At 38.3% G+C, this 15,250-nt stretch overlaps 1 protein-coding gene across 3 annotated transcripts in view; it reads right to left on the reverse strand.

The window, feature by feature from the left end:
• The window catches only part of Oseg4 (intraflagellar transport protein Oseg4), a 196,924-nt gene that overhangs the window by 44,846 nt on the left and 136,828 nt on the right, over positions 1-15,250 (reverse strand). For all 3 annotated transcript variants that reach the window (XR_008409185.2, XR_008409184.2, XM_053797432.2), the window contains exons 17-19: positions 10,722-10,865; positions 8,380-8,575; positions 6,801-7,013 (exon numbers count right to left, since the gene is read on the reverse strand). Coding sequence is in view for 1 of the 3 variants with exons in the window: in XM_053797432.2 (XP_053653407.1) it covers positions 6,801-7,013; positions 8,380-8,575; positions 10,722-10,865 (553 nt within the window). In the remaining 2 variants the exon portion in view is untranslated. The remainder of the gene's footprint in view (positions 1-6,800; positions 7,014-8,379; positions 8,576-10,721; positions 10,866-15,250) is intronic.

Here is a 15,250-nt window from a genome sequence, read left to right on the forward strand (position 1 = left end):
TCATGTAACTGTGCATGTCTTCTTCAGTTTGTGTGTATTAAAATTAATATTTCATGTGGTAAAAATTTTTTTTTGTTCATACTTTGGGGTGTCAGGAACGGATTAATTTGATTTCCATTATTTCTTATGGGGAAAACTAATTCGCCTAACAATAATTTCGCCTAACGATAATTTCGCCTAACGTTGAGCTCTCAGGAATGGATTAATAGCATTAGGCGAGGGTCCACTGTATATATATATATATATATATATATACAGTGGAACCTCTACTTGCGAACGTGTCCTCGTGCGAGTTTTTCCAAATACGAGCAGTTGATGGGTCGATTTTTTTCTTCCATACGCGAGCAAAATTTCCACAAGCGAGCAGACCTCAAGGCAGGTTCCATGACACTGGTGAGGGGCTCTTGCTTTTGATCTCAGGAATTGTATCTCATTTGTTTGTTGGACTATCTTATTGAAACTTGGGCAATGTATGATGGAAAGATGCTTCTTAACGTACACCAAAAATGAAAGAAATCTATGCATAAATAATGGAGTTCACTTTTCAGCAATTAACCACTCCTTAGCGGTAATTTTGAATGGTTTTTATGGTTGTATTCTCGTTTTTTGGTCTCATTTGATAGAATGGAAGATATATTACAGAAATAGATATGATTTTAATTGCTTTCACGACGAAAAGTACCTTGAAATAGAGCTCAACCTAGGACAAATGGTCAATTGCTTGGCTGTTTCAGAGTAAACAAATGATGTCACTGTCCATTCCAATATGCAGTCGTGAATGGGTTGACATTATTTATACAATTATTGCAATAAGGAATAACAGTAAATCTTATATTTTTTATGTGAATAAAAATTACAAATTATTTATATAATAATACAGTGGACCCCCGCATAGCGAACGCCTTGCATAGCGAACAATCCGCATAGCGGACGCTTTGTTCGCTAAAATTTTGCCCCGCATAGTGGACAAAAACCCGCTCAGCGGCCTTCGTCCGAGACGCGTCCAATGTGCGCCCTCAGCCAGCCTCACATGTGCCGCCCGTCCCATTGTTTACCAGCCAGCCTCCGCGGTAACATTCAAGCATACACTCGGAATATTTCGTATTATTACAGTGTTTTCGGTGCTGTTTCTGGAAAATAAGTGACCATGGGCCCCAAGAAAGCTTCTAGTGCCAACCCTACACCTCAAAGGGTAAGAATACCCATTGAAATGAAGAAAGAGATCATTGATAAGTATGAAAGTGGAGTACGTATCACCGACCTGGTCAGGTTGTACAAGAAACCAAAATCAACCATCTCTTCTATTGTGGGCAAGAAAACGGCAATCAAGGAAGCTGTTCTTGCCAAAGGTTTAACTGTGTTTTCGAAACAAAGATCGCAAGTGATGGAAGATGTTGAGAGACTCTTATTGGTGGGGATAAATGAAAAACAGCTAGCAGGAGATAGCGTCTCTCAAGCGATCATATGTGAAAAGGCTAGGAAGTTGCATGACGATTTAATTAAAAAAATGCCTGCAACTAGTGATGATGTGAGTGAATTTAAGGCCAGCAAAGGTTGGTTTGAGAGATTTAAGAAGCGTAGTGGCATCCATAGTGTGATACGGCATGGTGAGGCTGCCAGTTCGGACCACAAAGCGGCTGAAAAATATGTGCATGAATTCAAGGAGTACATAGAAACTGAAGGACTGGAACCTGAACAAGTGTTTAATTGTGATGAAACAGGCCTGTTCTGGAAGAAAATGCCAAGCAGGACCTACATTACTCAGGAGGAAAAGGCACTCCCAGGACATAAGCCTATGAAAGACAGGCTTACTTTGTTGATGTGTGCCAATGCTAGTGGTGATTGCAAAGTTAAGCCTTTATTAGTGTATCACTCTGAAACTCCCAGAGCGTTCAGGCAAAAGAATGTCCTCAAGGAGAATTTGTGTGTGCTGTGGAGGGCAAACAGTAAGGCATGGGTCACTAGGGAATTTTTCTATAACTGGTTACACCATGCATTTGCCCCCAATGTGAAAGATTACCTAACTGAAAAGAAATTAGACCTTAAGTGCCTCCTGGTGTTAGACAATGCCCCTGGTCATCCTACAGACGTGGCAGAGCGACTTTATGGGGACATGAGCTTCATTAAGGTGAAGTTTTTGCCTCCTAATACCACTCCTCTCCTGCAGCCCATGGACCAGCAGGTCATTTCCAACTTCAAGAAACTGTACACAAAAGCTCTGTTTCAAAAGTGCTTTGAAGTGACCACAGACACTCGATTGACTCTAAAAGAGTTTTGGAAGGATCACTTTAATATCCTCAATTGTGTAAACCTTATAGGTAAGGCTTGGGAGGGAGTGACTAAGAGAACCTTGAACTCTGCTTGGAAGAAACTGTGGCCAGAATGTGTAGACAAAAGGGATTTTGAAGGGTTTGAGGCTAACCCTGAGAGGAGTAGTATACCAGTTGAGGAATCAATTGTGGAATTGGGGAAGTCCTTGGGGTTGGAGGTTAGTGGGGAGGATGTGGAAGAGTTGGTGGAGGAGGACAATGAAGAACTAACCACTGATGAGCTGATAGATCAACTTCAAGAGCAAGAGGCCAGACCTGGGGAAACTGGTTCAAAGGAGGGGAGAGAGAAATTGAAGGAATTGCCTACTTCAAAGATTAAGGAAATGTGTACAAAATGGCTTGAAGTGCAAACCTTTTTTGATGAAAATCACCCTCACACAGCTATTGCAAGCCGTGCTGGTGACTGTTACAATGACACTGTTGTGAACCACTTTAGACAAATCATAAAGGAACGAGAGGTACAGGCCACTATGGACAGATATGTTGTGCGAAAGAAGTCCAGTGACTCTGAAGCTGGTCCTAGTGGCATTAAAAGAAGAAGGGAAGTAACCCCAGAAAAGGACTTGCTACCTCAAGTCCTAATGGAAGGGGATTCCCCTTCTAAACACTAACACTCTCTCTCCCCTCCTCCCATCCCATCAATCATCACCAGATCTTCAATAAAAGTAAGTGTCATGTAATTGTGCATGCCTTTTTCAGTTTGTGTGTACTAAAATTAACATTTTTTTGTGGTAAAAAAATTTTTTTTTCATACTTTTGGGTGTCTTGCACGGATTAATTTTATTTCCATTATTTCTTATGGGGAAAATTAATTCGCATAGCGAACATTTCGCATAACGGCCAGCCCTCTTGCACGGATTAAGTTCGCTATGCGAGGGTCCACTGTAATAATATTAATAATAATAATAATAATAATATGTATAATAATACATATAATAATAATAGTATAATAATATAATACAATAATAATAATAATATAATATGTATAATAATAATACATCTTTCTTCTTTCTTTCAACACACTGGCTGTATCCCACCGAGGCGGGGTGGCCCAAAAGGAAAAACAAAAGTTTCTCCTTTTACATTTAGTAATATATACAGGAGAAGGGGTTACTAGCCCCTTGCTCCCGGCATTTTAGTCGCCTCTTACAACACGCATGGCTTACGGAGGAAGAATTCTGTTCCACTTCCCCATGGAGGTAAGAGGAAATAAACAAGAACAAGAACTAGAAAGAAAATAGAAGAAAACCCAAAGGGGTGTGTATATATATGCTTGTACATGTATGTGTAGTGTGACCTAAGTGTAAGTAGAAGTAGCAAGACATACCTGAAATCTTGCATGTGTATGAAACAGAAAAAAAAAAGACACCAGCAATCCTACAATCGTGTAAAACAATTACAGGCTTCAGTTTTACACTCACCTGGCAGGACGGTAGTACCTCCCTGGGCGGTTGCTGTCTACCAACCTACTACCTAGGTAATAATACAAATAGTATAATAATAATGTTCTACATATAACAATTATAATAGACGGCTTCAAAAGGCTGTCACTGGATGGCAGTGTTTACCACAACAAAGAGGGAGCGGTTGTGGCCGCCTCCACCTGTTACATAACGACATATTTTATTCATTCTAGAGTATATATCATGTTTCTATGTTATTTATATTGTTTGTTATGTCATATTAGATGAACTGTGATATATAAATAAGCCGTATAGATGATATTAGCTAAATTATTCATGAAGTATTTTGCCCGGTCTCCAGACAAACTCGTCCACTGCCAACACCGCCCATACCACCACATGAATGATATAATTTATTCATTTTAGAGTATATATCAGGTTTGTATCTTATTTATATTGTTTATTATGTCATATTAGACGAAGTGAGATAGATAAATAAGCCGTAGAGTTGATATTAGCAAAATTATTGAAGTACAGAATTCCATTGGGACGGATTAATTGCATTTCAATAAATTTAAATGAGGAAAATTGACTCTGCAAACGAGCAAATCCAGTTGCGAGCAAGGTCATGGAGCGGATTAAACTTGCAAGTAGAGGTTCCACTGTATATATAAAATATGAAATAACTTTTAATAACACTTGAAATTTTGGAGTTTCCAGATATAATGGAGAGATGTAGTGCTTATGGAGCTCATGGAGAATGTAAACAAACCGGGTGGGGTGCAGTGACCATATTAGAAAGTCAGGTGGGGGGGAGCCGTATAGAGAGTTTTGGTCATAATTTGAAATGACCGTATTAGTGGAACGCCATAAAGCGGGGCCCTACTGTACTCTAGAATGAATAAAATATGTCATTATGTATGTGATTAGTGGTGGCTGCGGCAGCTGCCATTCTCTCTTCCGCTGTGACTACATATCTTCCCATTATTATAAGCAAAAACAGTGTTTGTGAGGCTAACTGCACTACATCACAGTTTCGTAAGGAAAACATTGAAACCATGTACACATGTAATTTATAAATAAGAAATATTGTATAAAAACACAACAGAGAATGTAAAGAAATAAAGCGATTATTGTATGTATACTATAGTATACACTTACACTTACCTTGGAGGAGATGCTGGCAGAGGTTAAGGTTGGTGGAAGATAGCGCAGGGAGGCATATATTGTCAATGGCCTTATAAACCTCCGACAACATTGGAGGAGTTAGTTTTGTGTCATCCTTTTTCTATCACTTAACTTACTTGCTACACTCTTAATGCTACACTTTATCGCTGGCAGGCGCTATAGCCTTTATCGACTCTTGCTGCTTTAGCATCGTACATATCGTAGAATCACTGAATCTCTGGAGAATTCTATCGTGTTTCTCGCCTTCTTTATCAAAGGGCTGGCACTCTGAACTTTCTTTGCCCCCATGGTGGCTTATTTAGCAGACGCAAGCACAAAAAACAATGAATTATTACAAAATGTTTCGGATGAACGTGCAGAGTAGTGTTTACTCAACGAGTAACAAAGGCAGACTGAGTCACAAACATATGAGCGGACGCATCTGATATGTACAATTTCCAGGTGGAGGTACAAAATCCGGACCAAAACTTTGCCCAAAAAAGTGATCTAAATCCAAAATGTATGATATTCGGTGTGTACGAAATCAGGAGTTCCACTGTATTACATTTGGGAGGGCTACCTACACCTGACTTTCTACAAATAAATACTACTCACCTCTCACCCTACATTAAGACTACAAATATTTTAAGGTAAGTAATGAATGTAGTGTATGTATTTTACTTTTTATTGTTTTTTAATGCCTCGTTCTACTGTTAGCTTAATATACTTTAAGTGTAAACTTGTTATCTGGCATTTGTATGCATTTATAAGTGGAAAAAATGGTGTTCTGCTTTCCGGTGGTAGCCTGGAACCTAACCTGCCGTATAAGTGAGGCCCTACTGTATATCCAAATGTATATACCGGAATCTTCCCACCACAATTAAAAGAGACTTATGGGTCCAAGTGGGGAGATGTGCTTGAGTGCACATATTTGAGGATTACATCATACTCATTTGGATGAGCATAAGAAAACAAGGCCAGAGCCTTCAACATGCCTGGTGCCATAGTTGAGGAATGGAGGCAAGCACTCACTCAGGAAGTCATAAGCTGTAAAGATGATGTGTCACACCCATGTTCACTATGCAAAAGGCAGGTAAGAAAATGGCATGCCCCATAATAGTAACATGACACAGATGGGAACACTTGCGACCTTGATCTAACAGTAAAAATCTTTCATGGCCCCTAAAGGCCAAGAAAGCCAGTGCCCACACCAATCTTGATGGTCTCTAGGCTAAATAATGAAGGAGACGACTCCACAAAGGCATCAGGGGCAGCCCTTTGATGCCATACAGCCAACAAACATGGAGCCATCCTATATTTAGCACTTATACGAACCCATGCTTGTAAACAACCCAACTTGGTCAAGCAGAAAAACTTTAGTGCAGACCACACAGGCATCATAAAACCTGCAAACTAGAATAAGTAGAAATCTTGAGCATGGATGTTAGAAGAGCAATAAGGACTGCCATAAATCCTGAAGACAAGAAATTATCCAAAGAGGGAGTAGATAAAGTATCAGAGTTTACAGTATAGCATATACCTTTTTTTGAGTTCTGAGAGTTTTTTTTCTCTCGGAGCCCAGCCATGGGCCAGGCTCGTCTGGTGTCTGCCTGGTCAACCATGCTGCTGCTGCTTTCGAAAGCTTGCTGCCCCACTTATCCACCACAGCCTGGTTGAGGATAACCACTAAGGCTGACACCAGTCACAAAAATGTGAGCATGGGCATATGAGCAGTGAATGGGGCTCAATACTTAGCATAAAGCATGCGATGGTCCTTACTAAGATTTATAGAAAGATGTATTGATTTGATCCAGGAGCATATTCATTATATTAAAAAATACACTGTATTAAAAAAAAAAATCTTAACAAAAAGAACGTATATGTCCATAAACAACTTTACCTGATACAGCAACTTTGCAGCATCAAGCTGTTTATCAGCCTTTCGATACAGCTCTATAGCTTGTAAGCGATCCCCTTTCTCAAGAAGATGAGATGCATAGCGAGCTAGTAGAGCACTGATCTCTGTTACATTATGCTGCTTTGCTAATTCTACTGCTTCATGCCACTGGTTCAGTGCAACACATGTATCAATAGCAGACTTCACACAATTACACTGAAATATATGAAAACAATTAATAAATTGTTTCCCAGTGTAAAACAAACATGCATATACAAAATGAGAGGCTTATTTTAATGAAGATTTCAAATTTACCCTTAGGCTAGGTGGCAATAATTGTTTAGTGCACAGCTAAATACAGTAAATTCTCTAAAAACTACCACTCAAAAAATAGGACTCAAGAAAATTTTAATTTCAGATGATGATCATGCCAGTAGCTAGGTCTCAAACCAGGCCAAATTTTAAACAGAAATACAGTATTACAGGAATACGAATTACTTGATTAAAAAGCACAGAGGTAAATTAAGATAACTACAGCATGTGTACTGAATGTCAGTAGGATTGTATAAAATTTACCTGCCATCTTTCATGTTATGAAAGAAAAAGCATGAAATAATAAGTGGCTTGAACCTATTATGATTTTTAAAAAGTTTTCAGTAATTCTTCATGAAAGACTCATCTGGAAACTGCAAAAAACATGAGGTATACAAGGTAAACCATTACAGAAAAATGAAAACAATGATACAAAGTAGTATCCTAATGGGGTAATCTCATTAACAGGGTGCAACAAAAATTAGTGATTTTTCTGATATTGTTTCTAATTTAGGGTATATAAATGACTTGTCAGAAGGAATTAAGAACTATGAACATTTTCACAGATGATGCAAAAATCCTATGCAAGATAAGCAATAAATATGGCTATGTATCTCATCAGGAGGACTTGGACTGATTCATCAAGTGGAGACTACCACATCCTCAGGTTACTTGTTCTATACTTGTCAAATGGTGAGTCAGCTAGTTGGCTGGTTTCTGACTTGATCCAAATCATAGAAAAGGGGTAATGAGATGGAAAACAGGGGCAAGAGGAGGCAAACCTAGATGAAAAATGTAAGACAGTCCTACTTGGTTGTGTTTCTAATGGGTCATCAGTATCTTGCCTAAAAGATACTACGTATTTCAATGCTACTATAAAACCATGTACTGTGTTACCATTTCTTTCAGAAAATATAAGAAGAATATTACCAATTTTAACCCGTTCTTCTGTAACTACCCCGCCTCAGTGGGATATGGCCAGTGTGTTGAAAGAAGAAAGAAAGATTACCAATTTTCTCAAGATATAACTACTTAAATAGTACAGTGGACCCCCGCATAATGATCACCTCCGAATGCGACCAATTATGTAAGTGTATTTATGTAAGTGCGTTTTTACGTGTATGTTTGGGGGTCTGAAATGGACTAATCTACTTCACAATATTCCTTATGGGAACAAATTCGGTCAGTACTGGCACCTGAACATACTTCTGGAGTGAAAAAATATCGTTAACCAGGGGTCCACTGTATAATGTGTAAATAGATTCTGCACCTTCATGTAAGCATCAACAGCCTGCTGTGACATGCCAACACTTGTAAACATGGCAGCAATGGAGGGCAGAAGAGGAGAGTTATCTGGCAGTGAGCGAACAAGTGACTCCAAGGCTTCAAAATCTTCAAGTTGATAATAACATTTAGACAGCATTTCATGGTTGTGCGCTGATTCAAACTGCTTTACTGCATCATCCCTGAAAATTTATGAAATTATTTAAAAAAAAAAAATTATCAGTCACTTGAGTCATCACACAGCTTGGGTCATAAAAAAATGACATTTTTTTTGTTTTTAAAGGAAAAAAGTACAAACACAAACATCACAACACTGACATAAAGTTTAAATTATTTTATGAGTTTTCATGTCTATTATTATCATGGGGGAGCACTACACCTGTAGGGATTATATAGCACTTGTGGGGACATGGGGGGAGAGATGGAAGGCATTTAGTCTTAATTCAAGGAAGTGGAGCACAGGTCCAAATCCCAAGTGAGTTTTCATGAACTTTTCAGGATATTATGGGATGTTTTGTCATAATTACTCCACCACTGAAGTTTGTTTAATTCATTTTTATTTTTTAATTAACACCGCTAGGAATTTTTATTGACCTACGAAAAGCGTTTGACACAGTAGACCACGGCATCCTACTCCACAAACTTGGCCACTATGGTAAAAGAGGCCATACGCTTGCATATTTTAAATCCTACCTTTCTAATAGGTATCAGTATGTCACCATTAAAGACACAGCCTCATCAATATGGCCACTTGATACTGGAGTTCCGCAGGGAAGTGTCCTTGGACCTCTACTCTTCCTCATTTACATCAATGATCTTCCAAACATATCCCAACACCTGAAACCCATTCTCTTTGCTGACGACACGACTTATGTCATCTCCCACCCTAATCTTGCCACCCTCAACACCATTGTTAACGAGGAGCTGCTCAAAATATCGACTTGGATGACAACCAATAAACTTACACTTAACACTGGCAAAACCTACTATATTATGTTTGGTAGCAGAGCAGGTGTTGCGCAACTTAATATTAAGATTGACAACACTCTAATTGCCAGACATAATGAGGGCAAATTCCTAGGCCTATACCTCGACAACAACCTGAATTTCAGCACCCATATCCAACACATAACAAAAAAAGTATCCAAAACGGTGGGGATCCTCTCCAAGATATGATACTACGTACCGCAAACTGCCCTTCTCACACTATACCATTCACTTATATATCCATACCTCACCTATGCTATCTGTGCTTGGGGTTCAACTGCAGCAACACACCTAAAGCCAATAATAACCCAACAAAAAGCCGCAGTAAGAATAATCACTAAATCCCATCCCTGGCAACACACCCCCCCACTCTTCATAGATCTAAACTTACTCCCTGTTCAGAACATCCACATTTACTACTGTGCAATCTATATCTACAGGACCTTAAATTCCAATATTAACCTTGACCTAAAATGCTTTCTTGATAGTTGTGACAGGATCCACAGGCATAACACCAGACACAAACATCTCTATGACATTCCCCATGTTCGACTAAACCTTTACATAAATTCAATGTATTTCAAAGGACCTAAAATCTGGAACACCCTACCTGAAAACTCTAGAACTGCAGACACATTCATCACTTTCAAAACTACAGTTAGAAAACATCTTATCTCCCTGATCCACCCCGACAACTAACTACATGATAACCACCTGGTGGTTCAAAATTACACTCACTCACCCACTGACTATAAACCCAGAAATACTAATCTTAATCTTAAAATAATAAATCCTAACTAGTCATAAGTTTTCCTATGATACTCAAATATAGACACCTTGTATTGTGCCAAAACAAAAGCATTCACATTGCTAAACTCACAAATTATGATGTAGTCACTTAGCCTTAATACCATAATCTGTAAGGATTTAATGTTAAGAATTAATCTAAGTCTGCTCGAAATGCCTAGCCATGCTAGGTGTCCTAGTGGCCCCCTCTGTAATTAGTATTTTATAACATGTAAACCACAAAATACCCAAAACCTGTAAACCCCATATTGTAACCATTATAGAGAATAAACTTGAATTGAATTGAAAAAAGGTAGAGCAACCCAAAAAAGAGGAAACACTTTCATCATCATTCCCTCCATGTTCAATTCAGGTTAAATGCTAAATCCACGTGGGTCATTCAGCGCAAGATGTTGTGGAGGCTTGATCCTCCGTCTGCTGAGTGCGAGACAGACTCGCTTCCTATTTACTTTCCCAAATAAATAATATGAGAGATACAATGGCTGACCAACCATTCTTCCTGCTAATGTCAGATATAATATATTAAATACTTACCACTTATGTCTGTCAGCATAATAATGGCCAATATTATTTAATGCTTCTTCCATCTGTACATCATCACCAGACGACCCAGATTTAAGCAGCTGAACAACTCTGAACCAATCTCCTAACTTACGTCGCAGAGAAATGGCAATGTCCCTGTACGAGAAAACATGGAAAAAGAATTTATTTATTTATTTATTTATTTATTTATTTATTTATTTATTTATTTATTTATTTAGTAATTTGAGCATACATACAGAGGTACAAAAAAATACAGGTAAGAGCAGCATGCCAAAGCCACTTATATGCATAGCATTACAGGCTGGCTTAAAATTAACTTAAGATTAACTAAGCAATGATGAAATCAGTGGTAAGACATTATTGTAAACAGATAACTATAAAGCACAAATGAGTATTACAAAGACAGGTCATATGGTTGCATACATTGCTGTACATTCAGTTAGATTGGGTTTTAGGTTTAACATTTATGTGATATAATTGTGAGAAACATTTAAGATATACAATTTATAAGGTTCAGTTATTCAGTATTTATTTGGTTTTGGGTGAGTAAGTGATCTTTGAGAAGAGACTTGAATTTATAAACAGGTAGTGTTTCTTTTATATTTAGAGGTAATGAATTCCAGATTTTAGGGCCTTTTATGTGCATTGAGTTTTTGCATAGTGTGAGATGGACACGAGGAACATCAAAGAGTGATCTGTGCCTTGTGTTATGGTCATGTGTTCTGTTGAGGTTGGCAAGGAGATGTTTGAGGGGAGGGTTAATATCAGAGTTAAGTGTTCTATGTATGTAATAGGTGCAATAATAAGTATGGATGTTTTGTATGGTGAGTAGGTTGAGTGTTTTGAATATTGGTGGAGTGTGCTGCCTGTAGTGAGAATTTGTTATCATTCTAACTGCAGCCTTTTGTTGGGTAATTAGTGGTCTGAGATGGTTAATTGCTGTTGAGCCCCATGCACAAATTCCATAGGTGAGATAGGAGTAAATAAGAGAGTGATATAGGGCCAGGAGGGCTGACTGTGGAGCATAGTACCGTATCTTCGATAGTATGCCTACAGTCTTGGAAATTTTCTTAGAAATTTGTTGTATATGTGTATGAAATTTGAGTCTATTATCAAGGTGGATTCCTAAGAATTTTCCCTCTGTTAGCTTTGTGATAGGTGATCCGTTTATCATTATGTTAAGAGGGACATCTGTAGCTCTGTTACCAAACTGAATGAAGTAAGTTTTGTCAATGTTTAGTGTAAGTTTGTTAGTCCTCATCCAGGGAGATATTTTCTGTAATTCGGTATTTACAGTATTGGCTAGCGTGACTGGGCTCGGGTGAGAGAAGACGTATGTAGTGTCATCTGCAAATAGTGTGGGTTTGAGTAATTGCGAAGCATTTGGTAGGTCATTTATGTATAGGAGAAAGAGAAGAGGGCCAAGGACACTTCCATGTGGGACACCAACTGTAATTGGTTGTGCGGAAGAGCTTGCCCCATTTGTGTACACATATTGGCTTCTGTTGCTGAGGTATGACTTGAGGTAGTTGAGGGAGTGCCCTCTTATACCATAGTGTGACAATTTTATGTGGAGCAAGTCATGGTCAACTGTATCAAAAGCTTTACGTAAGTCAATGAAGATCCCCAGTGGGACTTCTTTTTTCTCTATTGCAGTGTATATATGTTCTAGCATGTGTATAATAGCATCATTAGTATTTTTATTAGGCCTGAATCCAAATTGGCAGGGGTTGAGTATGTTTTGGGAGATGAGGTAGGAGTAGATCCGTTTATGAATTAATTTTTCGAAGATTTTTGAGAGAGAGTGTAAACTGGATATTGGCCTATAGTTATTCAACTCTGTTTGGTCTCCTCCTTTATGGATCGGGGTGACCCTTGCTATTTTGAGAACTGTAGGGAAGGTGGAGGATTCAATGGACTTGTTAAAGAGTGTTGCAATGATTGGTGACAGCACTTGTGACACTTTTTTGTATATAAAGGGTGGTAAGGTATTTAAATCTCCTGCCTTGTTTTTTAGTGTGTTGATAATAAGGGAGACTTCGTATGGGTTAGTCGGAGCTAGGAACAGTGTGTTCGGGTAGTTGCCAGTGAGGTAGTCATTTGGTGGGGTATCTGAGCTTGGGATTTTATTGGCAAGGTTTTGTCCTATAGTGAGTCTGTTTGCTGTTTCTGTTGGTGGGAGTTGGGGTTCATCTGATTTTGCTAATTTTATTTCGCTATTTCGTGATATCTTTTTTGTTCCCAGAATTTTTGATAGGGTTTTCCAGGTCTTTTTTATATCACCTCGTAAGTTGGATAATCTGTTCTCATAATACAAATTTTTTGCCCTTCTTATCAGGCTGGTTAGGATTGACGAGTAACGTTTTGTTTGGTCTCTGGTTATGTGACCCATTCTGTACTGTTTTTCATATCGGTGTTTTGTATTTATGGATTTGAGAATGCTGGGTGTTAGCCAGGGACTGTTCAGTCTCTTAGCTGTCATCTGTTTAGTTTTTTTAGGGCAGTGCTTGTTATAGAGGTATTGGGTCTTTTTTAGAAAATTATTAAAACATTCGTCAATATCTGTATAGATTTCTAGCTCAGTGTGCCAGTCAATGTTTGCTACTGCTGTTGTGAAGTTATTAATGGCTGCCTCATTGTGAAGTCTGAAGGTGACTTTAGTAGTGTCTTGGGGTAATTTACCAAGAGTTGTTATGAGGAAAGTAGGGTAGTGGTCTGTGGTATTATCTGTAATTATGCCTGATTTTAAAGGGGATATGGTGTTGGTCCAGATGTGGTCAAGTAGGGAAACACTAGTCTCCATAACTCTTATAGGTTTTGTTACTGTTGGTAGCAACATGCAGTTACTCACTGTGTTTGTGAATTCAGTAACGTGTGGGTCCTGGTCTTGCAGGAGATTTATACTGAAATCACCTGAGAGTAGTAAGTGATCTTTGTTCATGCATGCATCAGTTATCATACTTCCTAGGTTTTGACTAAATTGGCTAATGTTTGACTGTGGAACTCTGTAGATGTTTATCAATGTGTGAGGTTTTTGTAGGTATTTGGATTTGAATTTAGCTATTATATATTCCCCATGTTCATCCCTTGTGCAAGTATTAGTGATACATTCTAGTTGGTCTGAGTAGTACATAGCTGTGCCACCCCCTTGTTGATCTGTCCTACAGTTGTGTATGGCTGTGTAACCAGGAATGGCATAGACATCTGTAGTATCAGGCTTTAGCCAGGTTTCAGTTAGTGTAATGATGGACATATTGGCATGCAAGGAATTTAGTAATGCTATGAGATCATCGTAATGCTTGCTTAACCCTTTGAGGGTCGACAGGCCCTCTCCGAAACTCGTTCTCAGGGTCGGCCAAATTTAAAAAAAAAAAAAATTATTTTCTCTTATGAAAAGATAGAGAATCTTTTCCCGATCATAACGACACCAAAAGTTTGAAATTTGATAGAAAACTTACGGAATTATGCTCTCGCAAAGTTAGCGGTCTCGGCGATGTTTACGGATCGGCGATTTTGCCCACTTTGAGCTCCATTTTCGGCCAATTTCACTGTACTAGTCGACAAAAAACATGAAAATTTCGCTAGAACTCCATTTTTTCTATCGAATGGGTGCAAGAAACCACCCATTTATAAATTCAACTATCCAGTACAGTGGTCAGAATTTAGCAATTTTGCCAATTTCACACAAATTTCAAAAGATGCCAATTTCGGAATAGGGTCCAGAATAAACAAGAAAGACATTCCTGGCACTAAAATGACATTTCCTCTAGTCATTAGTCAAGTCTCAAGGCCCCTCTTATATTCTTTTGCTTTCCACTTTGAATTTTTATTCTCACAAAAAATATAAGATTTACTGTTATGCAGACTACTGCATTAGTGTAAAAAATGGTATAAATATTATTGGTGCACTTGTGAAAGAATATTAGACTCACCAGTTGACGTGTATTGCACGCTTGGCACGATTTGTTTACTTTTGAAGTTTGGTAAAAATCGAACATTTCTGCTACTTTGAGCTCAATTTCAAGGCACCTTTCATTGTAAAACCAGTCAAAATCATCTCAATTTCAGTAAAATGTCTTCCATTCTATAAAATGAGACCAAGAAAACTAGAATACAACAATAAATACTATACGAAAATACACTGCAAAGTCGCTGATTTATTAAAAAAAAATGGAAAAAGTTTTTTTTTTCTCATTATGCACCGTGTGCTGCAGGATTTTTTTTAGACTGTGCACACTGACCACATAGACCCATTCTTTCATATGAAGGCCTACCAGCTTTCTCCCACTAGATTTGAGGTCGCTAGAATTTATGAGTACTAGTACGTCAAAAACCCCTACGCGTAAGACGTACTAGTACGACGAAAACCCTCAAAGGGTTAAAGATCTGATATTGTAGTTAAAGACAGTTATGTTTTTGTTGGCTCTGAGAAGTGCCTTTGATTGTTCTGCTGTGTAGTAATTACAGTAACTGTTTGATTCATTTAAGTCATTCAATAAGAGGTTGGTATCAGGATTAAT

The sequence above is a fragment of the Cherax quadricarinatus genome, chromosome 86 (genome assembly GCF_038502225.1).
Source record: "Cherax quadricarinatus isolate ZL_2023a chromosome 86, ASM3850222v1, whole genome shotgun sequence".
In the NCBI taxonomy this organism is placed as follows: domain Eukaryota; kingdom Metazoa; phylum Arthropoda; class Malacostraca; order Decapoda; family Parastacidae; genus Cherax; species Cherax quadricarinatus.